Source organism: Carassius carassius, chromosome 17, assembly GCF_963082965.1.
Source record: "Carassius carassius chromosome 17, fCarCar2.1, whole genome shotgun sequence".
Lineage (NCBI taxonomy): Eukaryota > Metazoa > Chordata > Actinopteri > Cypriniformes > Cyprinidae > Carassius > Carassius carassius.
In genome coordinates this window covers 1,859,455-1,880,287 of record NC_081771.1, presented here as the reverse complement: position 1 = coordinate 1,880,287, position 20,833 = coordinate 1,859,455, and the positions used below count along the sequence as shown (strand labels likewise).

Genomic DNA, 20,833 nt, shown 5'->3' with positions numbered 1-20,833 from the left:
GCCTGGTTTCTCCTCCAGATCATGTTGACTTTCTCGATCTGAAACGCAGATAACTGGGTTTGTTCCACAGACAATCATTCTGGCTCTGTTGTCACCGAATGATGTTCTGCTCTGTCGCCACTTCACGTTAATATCAATATTTGTAGATGGATTCGATTTGTGTCTCAAATTATAGAAATTGTTCTGGTTGATTTTAACATGCTAATCATCTCAACTCCTACCTAATGGATATATATATATATATTTGAATTATGAATTATATATATATATATATATATATATATATATATATATTATATTATATTATATTATATATATATTATATTATATATATATATATATATATATATATATATATATATATATAATTCAAATAAAGATAAAAAATAAATAAATGTACACCACCTAAACCTTGAAATAAACTGAAATAATTAGTTTTTTTTAAATATTTTTTAATAAAGTTCTTGAGTTTTGAGAACTAAAACTGAAAAAGTTGATATTTAAAATGTATATTTAAAATAATATATCTATATATATATATAAATACCAGCCATAAAATGAAAATGATTATTGAACAGAATATCAGTCTTGACAAACTGATATCACTACAAATGATTGCATCAAATTAACCTGCAGAATTCGTTAATTCAGAGTATGATGCTTAGAATGTTTTTAAGGGAATTTTGACAGAGGAATGAGTCTGTGCACTTTAAATTAAAAACAAGGACAAAACATGCACACACACACACACACACACACTCATGCTTTGCCTCGGAGCGATACACACTCTTGTTCTTTTGCGCGTCTGTCATTGCATTAGTCAGCGGCTGCCTCTCCGTGACATTTGCTTGATGAGGATTTCATTATGGCTGTGGGGCTTCGGCATTCCTTTAACAGCGTAATGATCCCGCGTGGACGACTGTCAATGCAGATCAGGGTCAAAGAACACGTAATTCCATTCTGTCATTTCCCTCTTACCTTTTAATAAAATATGAACAGATTGGATGAATCATCTGCGGTATGATTCTATCTTCAGCCTGCATTAGCCTTGCACTTTTTCTACAATTGTAGGCTGTTTTGATGTCCTTCCTATCTGTGTTTGAACTATCTTGAATCTGAACGAACGCTGTGTTTTGAAACGTCTGTCTAGACTTGCTCTGGGTGGCCGCTGACGTGTGTGGGTTTATACACTGCCATAAGAACTCATCCATCAATCGCAGCCGCGGATGAAAGCAAAAACAAGCTCCAGTAAAATGAGAACATCTGCTGCTACAAAGTGTGTTGAAGCAACATCCCTGTATTCAACATCACCGTCGGTTTATGGCAGCACTTCCTGACAGAACCTCACAAAACCTCATCCGGGTCAAAATTCCCCCCAAAAATCAGAAAAAGCATAACAATATGATGAAAAAGCCATAGATTAAAGCCATAATTCACCCAAAAATGAAAACCTGAAAATGTGCTCACCCTCAGACCATCCAAGATATATATGAGTTTGAAAAGTAGCTTTTAATCACTTGTTCATCAACGAGTTCAAACAGCTGATAAAAACATCACAATAATTCACAGCACTCCAGTCCATCAGTTAATGTCTTTTGAAGCCAAATGAAACAAATACTTCATTAAGATGTTCTAACTTAAAAAATAAAATAAATAAAAGTCCATAATCCACAATGCTTCCTCCAGTGAAAAAGTGCATCTCCCGTCGTCTCTCACATCAAAATCCACCCACCTTTTTTTTTTTTGGAGCTTGGTCTACGGTGCTTGATCTTTGCAGATTTTTCTCCTGATTCAGACCAGATTACTTTTTCACTGGATTATTATTAAGGACTTGTATTTTAGCTGGAAACAACAATTTGATGTTTTTTTTCTTACAAACACAACTTTTGGCTTCACTAGATGTTAACTGATGGACTGGAGTGCTGTGGATTATTGTGATGTTTTTATCAGCTGTTTGGACTCTCATTCTGACGGCACCCATTCACTGCAGAACATCCATTGGTGAGCAAGTGATGCAACATTTCTCCAAATCTCATGAAGAAACAAAGTCATCATCATCAAATTTTCATTTTTGTATAACTTGAACATTTTCTCCCCAAATTCTTATAATTGTAAAGCAAAAAATAATTATTAATACATCACAGATATATTTCTTATGTTGCCATTCATTTATGCAAAATTTGAATGAAAAAGTACATTTATTATAATATTTAAAAAGTTATTGCAGTAATGAGAATCACCACTGAGAACAATAAGAATTACAAAACAAAGAAAGAAAGATGAGAATCTGGAACCAAAACAGGTGGAAAAAACAAAACACAAAAAACTTTTGTCTTTTTTTTTTTTTTGGCTAAAATGTGACCTGGATATGCTTCCATGTGATTTATCTTCCAGTACACACTCTTTTGTGTCTCAAAAAATCACCAAAGAAAATTCTTGAAAAACCGAAAATATTTATTGATGAATTCAATTGTATTTTTAGCCATACATCTGCATTTTGGGTGAACATTTAAGGGTGCTGGATCAGGGAAAAGCAGGACTGCTGCACCCCGTCTCAAGTTCATCATCCTCAGCCCAACAGAATGATCAAAAACCAATCAAATCACCCAAAGGAAAACAATCTGGAAACAACACGCACAAATCATCAATGAACATGTATTTCAGGGTTATCTAAAAAAGAATGGATAAAGAACCTGTCAGATGGTCTCGTTTGTTTCTTGTTGTGCATTGTGCCATGCTGTCTTGTCTTTCAAAACTTCCCTTGAAAACCGATTCAATGCCGAACGAAACATCCACAACAAGTGATCTGGATAATTAGTTAAAAAGCAACACAACACACCAAATGTATGACAAGACAAAACCAATGCTCACAAAACCTGTCAAAGAATCACATTTCACTCCAAAACCTAAAGAACAAAACAAATATATTTTGCAGAAAGTAAATGAAGCCTAAGCACATTAAGCACATTTCCCCCAAATTCTAATTAATGCAATAGAAATGACAGTGGTTTACTAATATTTAACTATTATATAGTCCAGAGAATCTTATTGGGAATAATGCATTCAAAAAGTTGCATTACAGTAACTTTTGGGGGGCGTGGGGGGTACTTAATTGTCATAAACACAATTAAAACAGACTTCATCTTCTTCAAGCAAAATATAAGTTCTTATTTTATTCTCTTGATTTGCATGTGAAGTGTGACCTAGATAAGTTTTTGTGAGATTCACCTCAACAGCAGTAACTTTTCTCCTTCAGAATCACTTCGTATTTTACAAAAAGAGTTTCTAAAAAATAAATACAAATATTTTCAAGACTGGTTTACTGTCACTGATAGTTTGCAAACTCCTTTCAGCAATCCCACCCCAACTCTGTTTTTTTTTTTGTTTTGTTGTTCTTTTACCCACACAATATTCAGTCCTTGTCTGTCACCCTGACAAATTCTTCAGAAAACTGTCCGAATTAAATTTCAGTCCATTGCCAGGATTAATAAATAAATAAATAGAAAGCAATAAATACATAAATATTGTTTAACTTTTTTTTTGTTTGTTCATTTTTCTTTAAATAAATACATATTATTATTAATATTTTTTTTTAAATGTTGGTACTTAAAAATTATTTTCACTGTATCCGTCCGGATCCCACTGACTTGAAGTCATTTATCTCCACAGATGGGCAAAGAAATTACAAAAAAAGCAAATAATGAGTGTTCTTCGTGGTGCATATGGCACGGCCCCGTTCCTCTTGCTCTCGCTGACAGGTGAGAAGATGTTGGAGGTTTGCCCAGCACCCGGCCTAGTGCTTTTCTCCTTCAGTATTCCTCCTGAACTTTTCTACAAGACGAGAAGTCACTTTACAAAGTGTAACGTGTGACATTAAAACTCTCCGGACTGTCGAGATCCAAAAAACGTCAATACGGAACTACAGGGAGAAGAAAGAAACGAACGGGATGCTGATCAGAGGATGGTGCTAGGACCCTTCTTCCTCCGGCTGGGCCGGGGCGTAGTATCCCGCCAGCTGCCTGAAGCGTGGCCCCCAATCGCTGAGGTACGAGAAGTCCTGCTCCGAGGTGGTGGACAGCGTACGGATGGAGCTTAGCGAGAGAGCCGGCGAGCTGCTGCCCTCGAATGCATAAGTCTGGAACGAGTCGTACGGCGGCACTGATAAGTCTGCGTCCGCCTGCTCCACTTTCTTGCGTATGTAGCCTTTGAAAACCGTGAAATCAGCCGGGCCACCGTCTCCAACCACTCTGTTCTGGATCCACTGCGGGACCGGGTGCAGCTCGGGGCCCGAGTCTGAGGTTTTGACCTCGGGGAAGTCGTAGAGGCTGCGCAGGGCGCTCATGTCATACGCCTGGGTGTCCTGCTCGCCTCCGCCCTCGTCGTTGTATTTAATGACGTTGTCCCGCATGTCCTCCTCGTCTTCGGACATTCGCTGGCCCTTCCTGTGACGCTTGAGGGTCAGGATCAGCAGCACCAAGACTAAAGGAACAACGAGAGACAAGCAAGACAGCTTTATTCAGAAGACCTGAGGTTAGAATAGACATCAAATCTTCCTTGATCTTTTGAAATGGAAAAGTTCATCGTACTCCAAAAAGAGAATTTATTGCAATTGACCTTCAAAGACATTGTGAACTTTCAGACACAGTGAAGTAATGAGGAGAGATTTAGACAGATAGGGTCAGATTTACAAAACTGGGCAAATTAGCGTTAGAGCGCAATTCCATAAAAGCACCTATAGCATGGATGTGATTTACTGACAACTCCGACACATCCAGACCATTTCCATAATGACCAGCGCAATCTACCAAGAGCAGTGTGAATTAGTGGCTGGTTTAAGAGATGCTTAATTTGGGTGTTAAATAATGCTGCAAATACCAGTAATTTGATGAATTTGATAGCGTTGCATAATTCATTTCAATAATCTCCTCCCATACATTTTGCGTCTGAAAGAGAAACTCCTACAAATGCATGTTCAATAAGGTCAGTTTGAAATATCACCTTTTCAGTGCAAAACTCGTCACTGCGCGTCTTTATTAAATCCTGACAGAAATATTTTAATGCCAAAAGATGGTTTGCACTGGCGTAAACTTTTAGTAAATCTGGCACATAATGTTTTATTTTATTTATTTTTTTAAACCAGTAAAACAGCAATAAGAGTAAAATGTAGTAAAACAACGACAATAACAATAAATAAACCTCTACTAATGTTATACTCTAAGCAGACCTCAGGTAATTTCAAATGAATTCATTTTATTCAGCATGCAAAAGCGACAGTAAAGACATTTATAATGTTACAAAAGGTTCTTTTTCAAATAAATTCTGTTCTTTTGAACTTTCTATTCATCAAAGAATCCTGAATAAAATGTATCATGGTCTCAAGATTTTTACTGTATTTTAGTTCAAATAAATGAAGCCTTGGTGAGCAGAAAAGAGTTCTTTCAGAAACACTAAAAAAGAAAGATACATTGTGGAGAACACAGTTTCGTGACTTTAACCTCACAATGCAAATCAAGAGCACAGCGGTGAGGAAAGTAAACTAAATTAACCTTTTAATCTTATGGGAAAATGTAATGTTAAAGGGGAGCTTTGTTAACATATGCCTCAACATCACTTGTCATGAATTATGACAAATTAATACAGTTTATTTAAAATATGCAAAGCCTATGAAGGTGTCAACCATCAGAGTTTCCAAGAAAATTACTTATTAGAAAACCAAATTGTCTCAAATAGGAAAAAGGAAATCCATTAACCTCAATCTGACTCCTCAGTAAACAACAGAGCCGCTTTTTGTACAGCAGCAGATGACTTTCCTCAGCGGATCACACCACAACACAATGAGGATATTAACAAACTCAACCTGGCAAGGGAACTTATTACAAACCACATCTTCATTTCAATGAGAGACTTGTCCTTCCTGTAGCATTTCAACTACTGCATCATCAGAAAAACGCTTGACAAAATAATCTCACTGCAGTTTCTATTAGAACTGACCGTTTGCTAAGCTCCGCCTCTTTTTGTTACTGCTCCTTGCATTAGAATGAACTCAATGATGTCATTTTTGCTCAAATAAACTCACTGCATATTATTTTCTCCATGAAAAGCCATTAAAAAGAGCAACTTCTCCGATAATTATACACATAACAACAGCTGCTAAGCCAGGATTGGTCAGTAGCATTTTAAGGCGGAGTTATGTGCACTCAAACTACTGCATTATTCATTAGCATCTGAGACCAGTTATTAAGTGATATATCTGCCATCCCATAGTCTTCATCCACTAACAATATGTGATTGAGGGGAAGTGCAGAAAGGATTACAAACAAATGAGACGTTCACAAAGCTCTGCTGCGAGGTGCAGCACAGATATAAATGAGGAATTAAATGTGAACTGAAAAGGCAAACAATTGAGATGGATCATTTAATAAATAAATGAGTCAGAAAACAAAAGCAGCATCCTTCTCAATAAGTCAATGAACCCTTAATTTCAGCTGAATTATGTTAATTATCCTCTGCGTTTGTGATTGTACGGCGTCTTTCTTGCATTTCATCTGTCAGTGTTGTTTAAATACACACAGAATCGGCAGCAATATTCACTGCAGCAATTACAGACTCTTTTCGGTCATAAAATGCCAACCATTTCCAATTTGGGAAAAATTGATGTATTTAATATGGATATCCGGTTAGAGAAAAAAAGTTCTGACCTAATTCCACCAATGCATCTGTTTAAAGCCTCCTAAAACTGGAGACAAAAGCAGCGATTTAGGAATGTAGGTTATTGCACTAGGAGGTTTCAAGATTGACTGTTCAAAAGTTAGTTGCATGCACAATTCCAAGGTATTAAACTTCATGCATCCACACCGTTTGCACAATGGACATGATTTATTCCTCAAATCATGCTTTCACTCTTCTAAGCGATCAGATTTATGATGTTCTGGCCCGACAGACCAGAATAAAATCTGAATATTATAGAAAACACTGGCTATAATTACACATAAAATTGAGAGGACACATAGAATTTGACCATATTTAAATGAGCGTAATCCAAAAGTAATTATATAAGTACTCTTATCTACCCAGCACTGCTGCTGGCTACCAAAAGCCCTTTTTTTTATTTCAACAGGTCAACGATGCAAAAATCATGATGCATAAACTCAGTATATGATGTCTGTGGTGAGAAGCGATCATCTGAATATTCATTAAGCATGTTTTCTCTGGAGGCACATGCCTGATCAAAGGCTATCCATTTTACATAATTATTAATGTAATAAGAGCGCCATTGTCTTGACCGGCGTTTTAATCTTGAGAGGGAAATGTCTGGGGTCAGACAAGGACTTCTTTCATCTTTCCTTTTGAGGACAGATGACTGGCATGAAAGTTCTCAGACATCCGTTTATGCAATAGAAGAAAAAGGCAATGAAGTACCTGAAAGTGCTCAAAAATCCTGCATTTTAAGAAACATTGCTTCAGATTTACATTTATTTCAATGCAGTCTTTAATAAGTTAGAAAAGTTCATGCTCTAAATAATCCAAGCCTTACTTTCCGAAATATATTTTGAAATATTATTTAAATTTTAAAACTACCCTCACTTTTTTCTTAAGATGAAAAGGACTTCTCTTTCACCTTCTTTTCTGTTGTATAATGTATAAAAGCTTTAGAATTTGCAAGTAAACATTTTATTTAAAATGCTCTTTAACTACTACTTGAAACACATCAGCCTGATATACTTTGTCAGTAGCTCAGATTTGCTTAACAACTCTTCCATCAATTAATTTATACTGTATATGAATCCAATCTAATCTTTTCTTCATGACCTAAGGAGGTCCAAATGAGTCCACTAGTGAAAATCCAATAAAATGCATCAATTACAACTTATATTATCAGAATAACTGTAAAAAAGAAAAAAAAAAAGAAAAAAGTTGAATTGAAAATTTGCTCTCATTTGCATACTTATATTTGTTTAGCTATCTAGAAATACTAGTTTACAATCCAAAGTATATTTCACATAATTTTCTTTTTCCACTCTGTCTCCAGGCTTAAATATGAATTTGAATCTCATTTTCAATGTGTTCCCAATGTTTTAAATCCCATTGCAGTTGGCTTCAAAGCTGATAGACAAACTGAAGCCACAAAAGTCACATTTTGATATCAAACTTTGCTCAGGGTTTGATCAAATCCCCATCCTTAAGCAAGAGGAATATTAATAGCATTGCCTTCCTTAATAAGTACTGCAGATTCTGAGAAAATGCTCGGATATCAAATCGGATATGCTTGACCTGAGACGTGTCAATCTCCATGCGTCTGTCTGATCACAGCCAATCACGGTCTATTACCTTCCAAACGTACAGTGTACGAGTTACATAAGCAAAAAAAAAAAAAAACAAGTGTATTTGAGGACAAAACTATATATTTAGAGCCCAGACTGCACTTGGAAGCTTGTTTTATGGATGGATTCTGTGGTAGATGGGAACACATAACAGTGTATTAAAATATGAAAGCACATTATGAAGGCTCTAGCTGTGTAGTTGAAGCTAATTTTGCTCGCTGTGGACCATCCATCTAACGCCAAGCTTTACGAGCGGCTCCAACCATATAAAAACTGACAAAGCGGCATACAAACAAGGCAGAAAATGAACAACGTGCTCTGGACCTTTCCGGAGATGACAAATAAATCAGACACAGCAATTTCCAATTCACCAAACATAGCCCGCACCTGGAGTTTCATAACTTCGCTTTCACAGGATAAACCAGAGAAGTATTTATGATTACTTACTACTGTTTATGTCTCTCAGCCAGCACTCGCTGTCAGCGTTTATCTACCCTAAACATGTTGGATGGAGAAAAGATGGCAGGCATATTAATCTACGTAACTGACTCGGGATAGGCCGGTTTGCAATTGTTTACTCACCAGCAAATGGCTAAAAACACCCAGGCAAATTAATGGCGCAGATAGAAAGACGCTCTCTGGCTCTTTGATTCAGTATTTTTCCATAAGCCTCGGGGAGATAAGTCATTGACCACACTCTCCCTTCATGTAATTCTTCGATTCTGGCATGATCAAGGACTCTAAATGGCTGCGAGCCAGGTCAAGTGAATTGAGTTACACAGACTGCATTTGCAGTGCATGATGCATACTAAATGTGCTAAATCCTGTGAAGATGGCATGAGATGCATGCACGCAGGTTAGATTTGATTTTAGACACATTAGGGGATTACATGCATCGATTGCATAGACTGGTTTAAAATGAACAAGAATCGAATCATTAGAAGGGCTTACCACTAGGGTGTGTGATATTGGGAAAAAATCTTTTTCTTTCTTTTTTTTTTTGATGACGATAATTAAACAATATTTTCCTGAGTGTGTTTTTGTGCTGTTAATTTGGCTGGTTTAGGCCTGTAATCTATGGAAGGCATTTTCTGCCAAATTTAAATAAATAAATGAAATGATTAAAATTAAAATTAAAACCAGATTAACGATTTCATTACAGGAAACTGTACGCAAAATATGTGACAAAATTGAGAATGAAATTAAATGATTTCATTTTCACGGTGACATACCTGTCAAATTGAAAAATAAAATGCAATTGGTGATTTCACATTTCATTTTCAATACAGTCTCGAGGCAAGACTGCCAATATTAAAATGAAAAGCCAAACGTGAAAAAGAAACTACACATACAGTTTTTACAAAGCTCTTTATTAACGCTCACGCAATAATAGTGACACAATTCAAATTTAAAAGTAAATTTTACTTGTCATTTTAATTCCTCTTTTATTTCACTGTTTTCATTTTCGTTTTCATTTTCAAAGACAACCTGCATGCAAATTATATGTTAATGAGTGGGTGTGGCTTATTCTAGTAACGGCGCTAGAGACAGTCGTCGAAGTCTCGTGTGCATGAGTTGAATGGTGGTTTAAACAATGTGTGAAACGACATTAAAATGTGAATATATTGTAATCGAGACATGGCGAATCTGTTAGTGAGCTTTTGCGGGAAGCTGCTGCAGCATTAGAACGTGGAAGAAACAACCAGCCTGACCAGCATGTGTCAAACCCTCGACCCACTGCAGTTCCTCGGCCTGACCCTACTTACGACTTCTTTTTCCTAACAACCTACATCTGGACTGAGCTGTGAATCCGGCCTTCGCTCTCAAGGAATCGGGTGAAGAAGCACATGATGTACCTGCCCTTGTGAAACATGTTGCGACTTCTTGCCGTGCAGATGTTCGGTTAAGCGGACCTGACAAGACGGCTAATTTACCCTTGGGCGGCGGGTGGCCAGGACTCTCATCATAGCAGATGGGCTGTAATTGGGACGGATGTGTGCAGATGCCTTGCTGTGCCCAAATGGATTTATCACGTCACCCTCAGAATGAACTGATGGAGGGGTTGTTTGTTTGAAGCTAATTAGGCAGAAATTTGTTTTCATTCCCTCCTTATCATGCTGCAAATTGATCTAATAGGAACGGCACGGCGTTCGAGGAAGGCGAGGGACACCCGCTTCCTTCCAACATCATGAGATTTGTCCGATCTGTGCACTCGATGAACAGAAGACATACTGGAGAAACTTTCCATTACATCAAGACTAGACCAGAAGAAGAACCACTAGATTACAACTGAACAGAGACTCTGGAGCCAAAATTAATTTGATCTTTTTAATTTTATGAATAATATAAAGGAATATGGTACCAAAGACTGCTAGAATATTTGGCTAGAACACAGATGTTTCATAATCTGAGTATGAATTGTATTTGTCCATCTGGGATTTGAAGGTGCTCTTAGCGCTCATCAATGACTGTTCAGTGCTGCTAAACATTCACACGCAAACTGTGCTCTCAAACATCACCAATTTAAAACAACCAGCATTAAACTTTCAGCCGTTTCTGCCTTTTAGCTTCACAGCGCTGCTTCAGTTTTAATTGATGCTCATTTCAGAAGAGGATCACATCCTTTGGGACAACAATTAAATTGAATTATTAATTCGAAATCAATTTTGAGGTGCTTCGCTCACATATTTGAGTCGCACGACATTAAAACTGATGACTAAATGATGAGACGTATGAAAATGTGTTTGTCCTTGCAAAAACTCAGTCGTGTGAGTGGATGCCAGGGAATTGCTATGTGAATGCTAGGTGGTTTTACTGTATTTACAGTATTGCATGAAAAGAGCCTCGGTGGTTACGTTTCAAAATAATGATTTCATTTAGATTAAAATAGATTAAATAGGTTAAAATAAAATAAAGTGAAATAAAAATAAATATACATAATGAAAACAAATAATTAAAATAAACAAAATAATTTTTAATAAAAAATAAAAATTAAAAAGCTTTAAAAAAAAAAAAAAAAAAATATATATATATTTTTTTTTTTTTTTTTGCATAAAACAATATAAAAGGAGTAAGGTATGACAGTCTATGTTACTTAAATATTGACCAATCAATAGCCAGGACTGGAAATAATATAGGAAAGAACAGCATAGAATAGAAACTGAAATTATTATGAATTATGTCTCCAAATACAACATTTGACTGAATTTAGATTAAAATAGACTAACATAAAAATAACACACTAAAATTCTGCTAAAATATATAGTAAATAGATACATAATAAAAAAAACATAATTAAAAAAAAAAAATTATAAAAAAAATAAAATTAAATAAGTCTAATCTGGTCTACAGCTATATTTATCAAATATATTATGCCTGATCACTTACAAATGTAACATTATTTTCAGACTTTTCTCCAACAAGCTTTAATACTTCAGGTTAATAGTTTTGAAAACCCTTAACCAAATACACGAGCAATAGTGAAAGCAATGCTTGACTTAGCAAACAAGGTTAATTAAACAGAAATGGGTTGCGTGCGATGACCCGCACATGACCCATAAATGATTCACCGCAGGAAAGATGAGCAGAGGCTTCTTGAGTGAGAGAGAGAGAGAGAGAGAGATGGGAAAAGCGCTAAGTGCAGAAGACAGAAATAAAGACAGATATACTGAGGCTAGGAGAAAGTCATAAAACTTTCAGAGATGACAAGAGAAGCGCAGTCCACCGCTCCGGTACATGGGAACGGGTGGATGTCTGGAAAGGCTGCTCTATTTAAAGATCGGTGCTCCGCCGGGACAGCGGTGCTGATGCTGCTCTTTTTGCGAGCAAGGGCTACATCCGTTTTGAGCATCCCTTAACTCAGCCGTCCTCCGCCGGAGAGGCTGCATGTCATTAGCCCAGTGTGTTCGCTCTGCGTGAACGTACTCGGTTACTAAACGTAACCTCGGTTCTCTCTAGAAGAGCGAACGAGTACTGCGTCTTAGCTAAGACGCTACGGGAAAAGTCTCTTTTCACAAAATACTGAAGCAAAAAATTATCCTTAATTTTGTATTTTTGTAAAGCGCATTTGCAGCAGTACACAGCCATAGGCGAGACGGCTCGTTCGCTCATTGGCTTGTTCTGCGGCAACTGCACAGCCTATCGAGCGCGGGCTGATGCAACATCAGACCAATAAGGGCGCTTCGCGCCCTTCTTGCCACTTCCCGCCGAAACGGGTGTGGCCCAACCTTTAAAAGGAGCTCGAAAAGGCTGACTCACCTGATTTATTTCATCGCCGAAGCGAACCAGAGTGAATCGTGCGCACGGCAGAGAACGCAGTACTCGTTCGCTCTTCTAGAGAGAACCGAGGTTACGTTTAGTAACCGAGTACGTTCTCTTACGAGAGCTCTCTCGTACTGCGTCTTAGCTAAGACGCTACGGGAACCCAATGTAAAACGCCATGCGCGCAGGGATCACACACCAATAAACCTGAAGCAACGCCCAGGATTTACAGTGCACAGTCACCTGAGGGACTCACAGAGAGTCCAGGACAGAAAAGGGAAAAAGCCCTCCGTCCCATATCTAGCAGCATCCGTAGATGCGGCAATATGACGTCACACAGCCGAGGCAAGGCCTGACCAATGTGGCAATGCGGGTCTTACGCAATACTGCCCATATAACAGTCGGCAGCGCATAGCGCTCGTGAACTCAGAATTCCCCTCAGGGCCCTGATTCGCCTATACCGACAGCAGCCTTGCTTGCAAGGCGGGAACCTCCAGGTTATAGAACCTGATAAATGTAGACGGCGAGGCCCAACCTGCCGCCATACATATATCCTGCAAGGAGATCCCAGTAGACCACGCCCACGACGAGGCGGTGCCTCTTGTAGAGTGTGCTTTGACGCCCAACGGGCACTGAAGGCCCCTGGAAGCGTAAGCTAACGCTATGGCGTCAACTATCCATCTGGATAGAGTCTGTCTCGAAACAGCCATTCCCTTGGAACGCCCACCGAACGAGACAAATAGCTGCTCCGTCTGCCGAAAGGCAGCAGAGCGAGACACATAAGCTCTTAAAACCCTGACAGGGCAAAGAAGACTCGAGTCTCCATCCTCCCCTGACACCGGCAGGGCAGACAGGGCAATAACCTGAGCCCGAAACGGTGTGTTGAGGGATTTCGGCACATAACCGTGCCTAGGTTTGAGTATGACTCTTGAGTCATTGGGCCCAAACTCCAAGCACGACTGGCTCACCGAGAGCGCGTGCAAATCACCCACACGCTTCACAGAAGCGAGAGCCAACAAGAATACTGTCTTGAACGACAGATGCTGAAGGCTAATCGATTGGATAGGCTTGAAATGGGGACCTTTCAAGGCCTCCAAAACCGCCGCGAGGTCCCACATAGGGACTGACGGAGGTCTGGGAGGATTCAGCCTCCTAGCTCCTCTGAGGAACCGGATGACTAAATCATTCCTTCCTATTGACTGACCAGACGCCGTTTCAGAAAACGCCGCGATGGCAGCCACATAAACTTTGAGCGTGGATGGGGCTCTGCCCTTATCCAACAGCTCCTGAAGGAAGGAGAGGACCTCCGTCACCTCACAACTAAGGGGTGAATAACCTCGAGCTGTGCACCAGCTGGAGAACACCGACCACTTCGAGGCATACAGACGTCGTGTCGACGGAGCTCTAGCCTGAGTGATGGTATTTAGCACTCCCACTGCAAGATCAGCGGGTAACCATTGAGTGCCCATACATAGAGGGACCACAACTCCGGTTGAGGGTGCCAAATCGAGCCCCTGGCCTGTGAGAGGAGGTCTCTCCTCAACGGTACCGGCCACGGGGCGACATCTGCTAACTGCGTCAAATCTGGGAACCATGGTTGGTTCTTCCAAAGAGGTGCTACAAGCAGTATTGAACATCTCGTTTCTCTCACCCGTTCTATCACCTGCGGAAGGAGGGAGACGGGAGGGAACGCATAAAGCGGGCAGCACGGCCATCTCCGTGACAGCGCGCTTTCGTTCTTGGAAAAGAACGCGGGGCAGTGAACGTTTTCGTGGGACGCAAAAAGGTCCACCTCCGCCATGCCAAATCTCTCCCACAACAGCCGGACTGTTTGCGGGTGTAGAGACCATTCGCCCGTAGGAACATTGCCTCTGGACAGCCTGTCTGGACCCAGATTCTGCAGTCCAGGCACATGCACTGCTCTCAGCGAGCGCACGTTGCGCTGAGCCCAAATCAGGAGGCGTTCCGTCAGCCTGCACAGGTTTCGGGACCCGAGACCGACCTGGCGATTTATGTAGGACACCACGGACATGTTGTCCGAACAGACTATGACGTGGTGATCCTTGATATGGGGACAAAAGCGCGTCAGCGCGTTCTCCACTGCCAGCATTTCCAGGCAGTTGATATGATGGAGCTTTTCCCGTTCTGACCATAGGCCAAAGGACGGTCTGCCTTCGAGCAGCGCTCCCCATCCCGAAGTGGAGGCGTCCGTCGACACCATTTTCACACTCGGGGAAGTCCCCAGGCTTACACCTGATCAGTACCAGCCGTTCGCTGTCCAAGGTGCTAGAGCCGCAACACAGCTCTGATCGACCTTGAAATGCAGCCGGCCAGACGCCCACGCTCTGCGCGGCACCCGAGCCTTCAGCCAGAACTGCAGGGGGCGCATGCGGAGCAGGCCCAGCCGCAGAACCGGAGATGCTGAGGCCATGAAACCCAGCATCTTTTGACAGTGTTTGAGCGACACAGTCGCGCCACAGCGGAAAGAACTCGCTGCACGCTGAATGCCCATCGCGCGCTGTGGTGACAGCCGCGCCGTCATGGAACACGAGTTCAGAACTATACCCAGAAACAGGATCGTCTGACTGGGGTTCAGCGAACTCTTCACCCAATTGACACTGAGGCCGAGCTTCTCGAGGTGATCGAGTAAAACGGCTCTGTGGTCCATGAGCTCCGCTCATGATCGGGCCAGGACCAGCCAGTCGTCCAAATAATTCAGCACTCGTGTGCCTCTGAGTCTAAGAGGAGCGAGCGCTGCATCCATGCACCTCGTAAGCGTACGAGGAGCTACGGACAAGCCGAATGGCAGGACTGCAAACTGGTATGCTTGGCCCTCGAAGGCGAATCTCAAATATCGCCTGTGGTTTGACGCTATCTGTATTTGAAAATACGCGTCCTTCAGATCTATTGACATGAACCAGTCCTCTCTGCGAATCTGCGCGAGGAGCTTCCTGGTCGTGAACATTTTGAAACTGTGTTTCATCAATTCCTGTTCAGCTGTCTTAGATCCAGAAAGTATCTGCTGTACAGCCCCCCCTCGCTTTGAGACACAGGCTCTACAGCCCCTTTGCTCAACAGTTTTGATATTTCGGCCCGAAGTATGTGTGCTACTTCTGTTTTGACCGTAGTTTCGACGCGCGCTGAAAAGCACTGTAGCGAGTAGCCTCTCTTTATAATGCCTAGCACCCAATCCGAAACCCCTGGAAGCACTGACCATGCATCTGCATGAATGGCTAAGGGCTGGATGCGAAACGCGCTCTGTTGACTGGGCAACGGCGGCGCTCGAGTGTGCTGCGCATCTGAGGCGGGGAGCGCGCTGATCACAGCGGGCAGATCGCTCTTCCTCGACCCCGTTCCGGCGCTTAACCGACTGGAGGGAGGCTGAGCGGGTCCCGTGGGACTCGATATATCTGCGAGTAACCGTGGGCTGCATGTGTGCACTTTTACCACTTTCAACTCGCTGTCTGCCTGTGCAGAATGTACGTGCACGGGTCTCGTTTTTACAGAAGCCCCGCGCCGTATGTGACATAGTGTATGTGGGCACTGGGAAGTGGGCACATTTACTATTCGGCGCGCTCGACCGATCTGTGTCGATCTTATGTGCGCTAGCCCTGTGTGCAGGGCTGTGCTTACATGTGGAGATGGGCACTGGGTAGTGGGCATCGTCACTGCATTTATAGCACCATCGGCCGTGGCCGGACGAGCATGCACGGGTTTCGTTTTTACAGAAACCACATGACGTGTGTGACATAGTAATTGTGGGCACTGAGGGGTGGGCACGTTTACTATGCAGTGTGCGCGACCGACTTGAGTCGACATTATGGGCGCAGGCCCTGTGTGCAGGGCTGTGCTTACATGTGGAGATGGGCACTGAGGAGTGGGCATCGTCACTACATTTATAGCACCATCGGCCGTGGCCGGACGAACGTGCACGGGTTTCGTTTTTACAGAAACCACATGACGCGTGTGACATAGTGATTGTGGGCACTGAGGAGTGGGCACGTCTACTATGTAGTGCGCGTGATCGACTTGAGTCGCTTTTATAGGCGCGAGCCCTGTGTGAAGGGCTGTGCTTATATGCGGAGATGGGCACTGAGCAGTGGGCATCGTCACTACATTTATAGCACCATCGGCCGTGGCCGGGACACCAGAAATTACACCTTTTTCGGGAAATATCTGGGTAGCCGTGATAACGGTTTTCGTGTGCAGGCAAGCGGGCAACCGTACAGGCTTGCGCATTGCAAACAACGCTGAAACAGTCACAATCTCTGGAAACTGAAACAGCGGCGCGCTTAGGTGACAGCCCGGCCGCAGCGGAACTCGTACACCGGCGCTTCGATGAAGCAGCCATCGTGTGTAGTGCCGACGCAGCGTCATGCAGCATGCGTAGATGGCTTTCCCAGGATGGCTTCGGGGCTCCCGGCCTCACCGTAATCCTCTGCCGCGGTCCCCGCGGCGCGGGGCGACGGCCAGTAGAGCGAGAACGGGGGTCTCGAGCTGCGTTGCTGAAGCTGTTGTGATAACGGCTTTTGTGTGCAGGCAAGCGGGCAACTGTGCAGGCTTGCGCATTGCAGAAAACGCTGAGACAGTCACAATTCCTGGAACTGAAACAGCGGCGCGCTTGGGTGAGAGCTCGGCCACAGCGGAACTCGTACACCTGCGCTTCGATGGAGCAGCCATCGTTAGTAGTGCCGACGCAGCGTCACACAGGAGGCTTTAGATGGCAACACCGCTTTTGCCGCCGTCCAGCAGAGGGCGGACAAAGGTGCGTCGCTTGTCTGTTCCACCGGCGGAAGTGAGTGGTAGTTCCTGTTTTTAGCATCATCAGTGTGGAGAATGCTAGTGAGACAGACGAACGAGTTCGTGCTGAATATGGAGCGTTCCAAGCCTTCGCCACCTCTTCGTGAAGCTCAGGAAGAAATGAGGCGGGCTTTGAGAAGTACGCTCATCCGAAAGGGAAATACCATCCAGCCAGGAACGAGAGGGGGGGGGGGGGGGGCGCTGGTGCAAACCACTCGCGGCCGAGACTCATCGCGGCCAACATGAGCATTCGCCCCGGCTCCTTCTCGATGTCAGCTCGTCTGCTGGGCTTCTGAGCAGAAGGAGCGAGATCCTCGGAGCTCGCCCAGCCCTCACTGCCCGAAGCTAGCAGAGAGCGCGTGTCCTCTTCCCCCGACGCGGCCCTGAGATCGACTTCCTCGGACGACGCTCCGGCAAACAGCGGGCGCTGCCCACCGGGAAGCGATGCAGGGGGGGGGCGGTGAAGCAGGGCGAACCGGCGAGCTCGGTTGAGCTGAAGACGGTTCCGGAATCCGCTGGAAGCGATGCTTCTACGGCGCCTCAGCGCAGCGGAGAATGCAGGCTCAGAGAAAAAGGCCAGGCGAGTCCTCAGAGTCACCATGGCAACAGCTCGCAGTGGGGGCATCCGCCGTCAGCGAGCGAGCGCTGCATGATCTTCACCCAGGCAGGAGACACAGATGACGTACCGGTCTCCCTCGCTGAGTGGGGCTCTGACGAGCCGCAGGAAGGCATCTTAAAAAAAAGACGCGAGCTCTTTTACGAGTGTGTGTCGCAGGGCGAACACACACACACACATAAAGAACAGCTTGTATATAACAGGATTGAAAGGATATAGGCGCCGGATAGCGCAGCAGGAACGGCAATGGAAGGCGGCGATGCCAGCAGCTTCAGAATGGCTCGTCCTGCTGATGTGCTTTCTCAGACGGCGCTTGCTTCCTCCGTGATCCAGCGATGCGTGAGCTTCGCTGAAGAGATGAAAAATCAGGTGAGTCAGCCTTTTCGAGCTCCTTTTAAAGGTTGGGCCACACCCGTTTCGGCGGGAAGTGGCAAGAAGGGCGCGAAGCGCCCTTATTGGTCTGATGTTGCATCAGCCCGCGCTCGATAGGCTGTGCAGTTGCCGCAGAACAAGCCAATGAGCGAACGAGCCGTCTCGCCTATGGCTGTGTACTGCTGCAAATGCGCTTTACAAAAATACAAAATTAAGGATAATTTTTTGCTTCAGTATTTCGTGAAAAGAGACTTTTCCCGTAGCGTCTTAGCTAAGACGCAGTACGAGAGAGCTCTCGTAAGAGAACAAAAGCTTTCGGAGGATGAGCAACTGCAGAGGATGCTGAATGAAATATTGATCAGCTTTTAGGGCAATCTAGTTTTGTTTTTTGCCTCCTGTCGCATTTGAACCCGGGTTTTAAAGAATAATGACGAGCTATTAAATGAGACGCAGCGGTCGTGGAGGTAAACATGCTGTGTATATCTGCTGCTCTCCATCAGGGATGGAAATGAACTTTTTTGTCCAAAATTTAGTTCAAAATCTACAGCCACTTTCTTGTTTTTAACCGACAATGTGTAAATGCATGTGAAAATGAATACTACAATATCTACAATACTTAAGCAGTTTATTTAATCTCGAGTCTCAATGAAATACTGACATTTTCTCTTTCAGTGATGCTCAAAAATGCTTCCTATCTAGACAGCTTACTAGGTTTCGAATCAGCCGACTCTTGCTGAAGTAGCTCATTCTCTCAACTCCGTAGCCCAACCGGATGATACACTGCACTGTTTTCTTACGTATTAATAATGTTGTATTTAATTCCAAAGGAAAGGATTCAAACATGTGTAGTGATACAATGTTGTTTCTACATAACAACTTACAACCCTCTACGGACACCTTGGCAATTGAATCGCCATTGGCTAGTAATTATTTTAGTTTACTCGCCAGTCAGTCAAGCTTTATAATAATCAAGTATCACTTAAGAATAGAACTTTAGTAATTAGAAGTAAACTTGATAACCATGTTTGAATGCGTATTAGTCGTTTTAACTGAACATTTTAACTGGACTGGTGGTGGTGCTTTTTTGGTCATTCAGTGTTTCTGTAAAAAAAAAAAAATAAAAAATAAAAAAATTACAAAAAAAAAAAAAATTAAAATACTGATAAGATAATAATAATACGATTCCTACTAATAAAAACTATAAAACACACTAAGGATTACTAAGGATTAATGAGCTGCTGGGTTCATGAATATTAATCAGGTTTTGTGTGTTCGCTCGAACTGATTTGCTGAAATCAAAACAGGGACGATAATAGGTGAGCGCCAGCCAATGAGATTGTCGTTCGCGAAAATACAGCAAATAATAATGTTTAAATGTAGCATGTCAATCCCCTCTCTCTCTCTTTCTCTATGTGAGTGTGAGAGAGAGCGCTGGCGATTTGTGCTCCTTAACATTAGAGTTTACGGTAGCCTACATTATACAGGTGCGCTGCGGATCCATTGAGGAAATTAATTTTTTGTCATCCGGTGAAACAGTATGCTATTTTTATTTACCCGCCACGGTGGCCAGTAGGTGAAACAAGTTTACCCGCCACAGCACAAAATCACCCGCATTTGGCTGGTGGCGTGTGCTAATTTCTATGCCAGCTCTCCATGCATATAACTGATGAAAGCCTCTGTTAATTACTCTGTGAAAGCAGATATTAGCTAATGCACATTCTCAAGTGGACATACTTGCACCTTCAAGATCCGTCGGTCACCTGTGTTTTGTTAAAGGTTAGATTATACAGATGAATGACCCTCGCTTTCTTTCACATCATTGACCAGCATGCTCACATTCTGTGAAATACTTACTGTATATGAATGCAGAGGGAATCTTCTGGATTATTTACCACTTAATATCTAGAAACAGCATACCACAGATAATAAATGTATGAGTGTGCATGAATGAATGGGAAACACATTGGAAATCAATGGTAAGCTATCAGAAAAGAAGTGTAGGTAAATGTCTAGAGGCATCTACTCATTCTTTATTGTAACTTTTTTCATCCATCGTTTTAGAAAAATTTTAGAAATGTGAATTTTTTAAATAATAACTGTAATATTCTTATTACTTCATTTGATAATAGAACATAATTATTATTTTTTTTTTTAGCTTTGGCATCACAAAAAGGAATTTTAAAATACATACATTTTTTAATTAGTAAATTAAATTAAAGTTTCTAATTTTTTTTTTTCAAAGAAACTTATACAATATGAGCTATAACTTTTTTCATCCAAACCATATATAACTGTAATTCTTTTATTAAATTTATAAAACTGCTTTACTTACGCATGTAAAAAAAAAATCTAATTATATGTTAATAATAATTATGTAAAATTGTATTAATAAAAAAAAATATATTCAAAATATATATATTTTTAATGATGAGATAAAAATGAGTAAAGTGTGCTCAAACTTTTA

At 42.1% G+C, this 20,833-nt stretch overlaps 1 protein-coding gene across 1 annotated transcript in view; it reads right to left on the bottom strand.

Annotated features, from left to right (window-relative positions):
* Nucleotides 1–2,433: 2,433 nt before the first annotated feature.
* LOC132160715 (cadherin-22-like) overlaps nt 2,434–20,833 on the bottom strand; it is a 207,984-nt gene continuing 189,584 nt past the window's right edge. Inside the window, exon 12 of the mRNA XM_059570374.1 lies at nt 2,434–4,479. Within this exon, the coding sequence (XP_059426357.1) occupies nt 3,968–4,479 (512 nt within the window). The 3' untranslated portion in view covers nt 2,434–3,967. The remainder of the gene's footprint in view (nt 4,480–20,833) is intronic.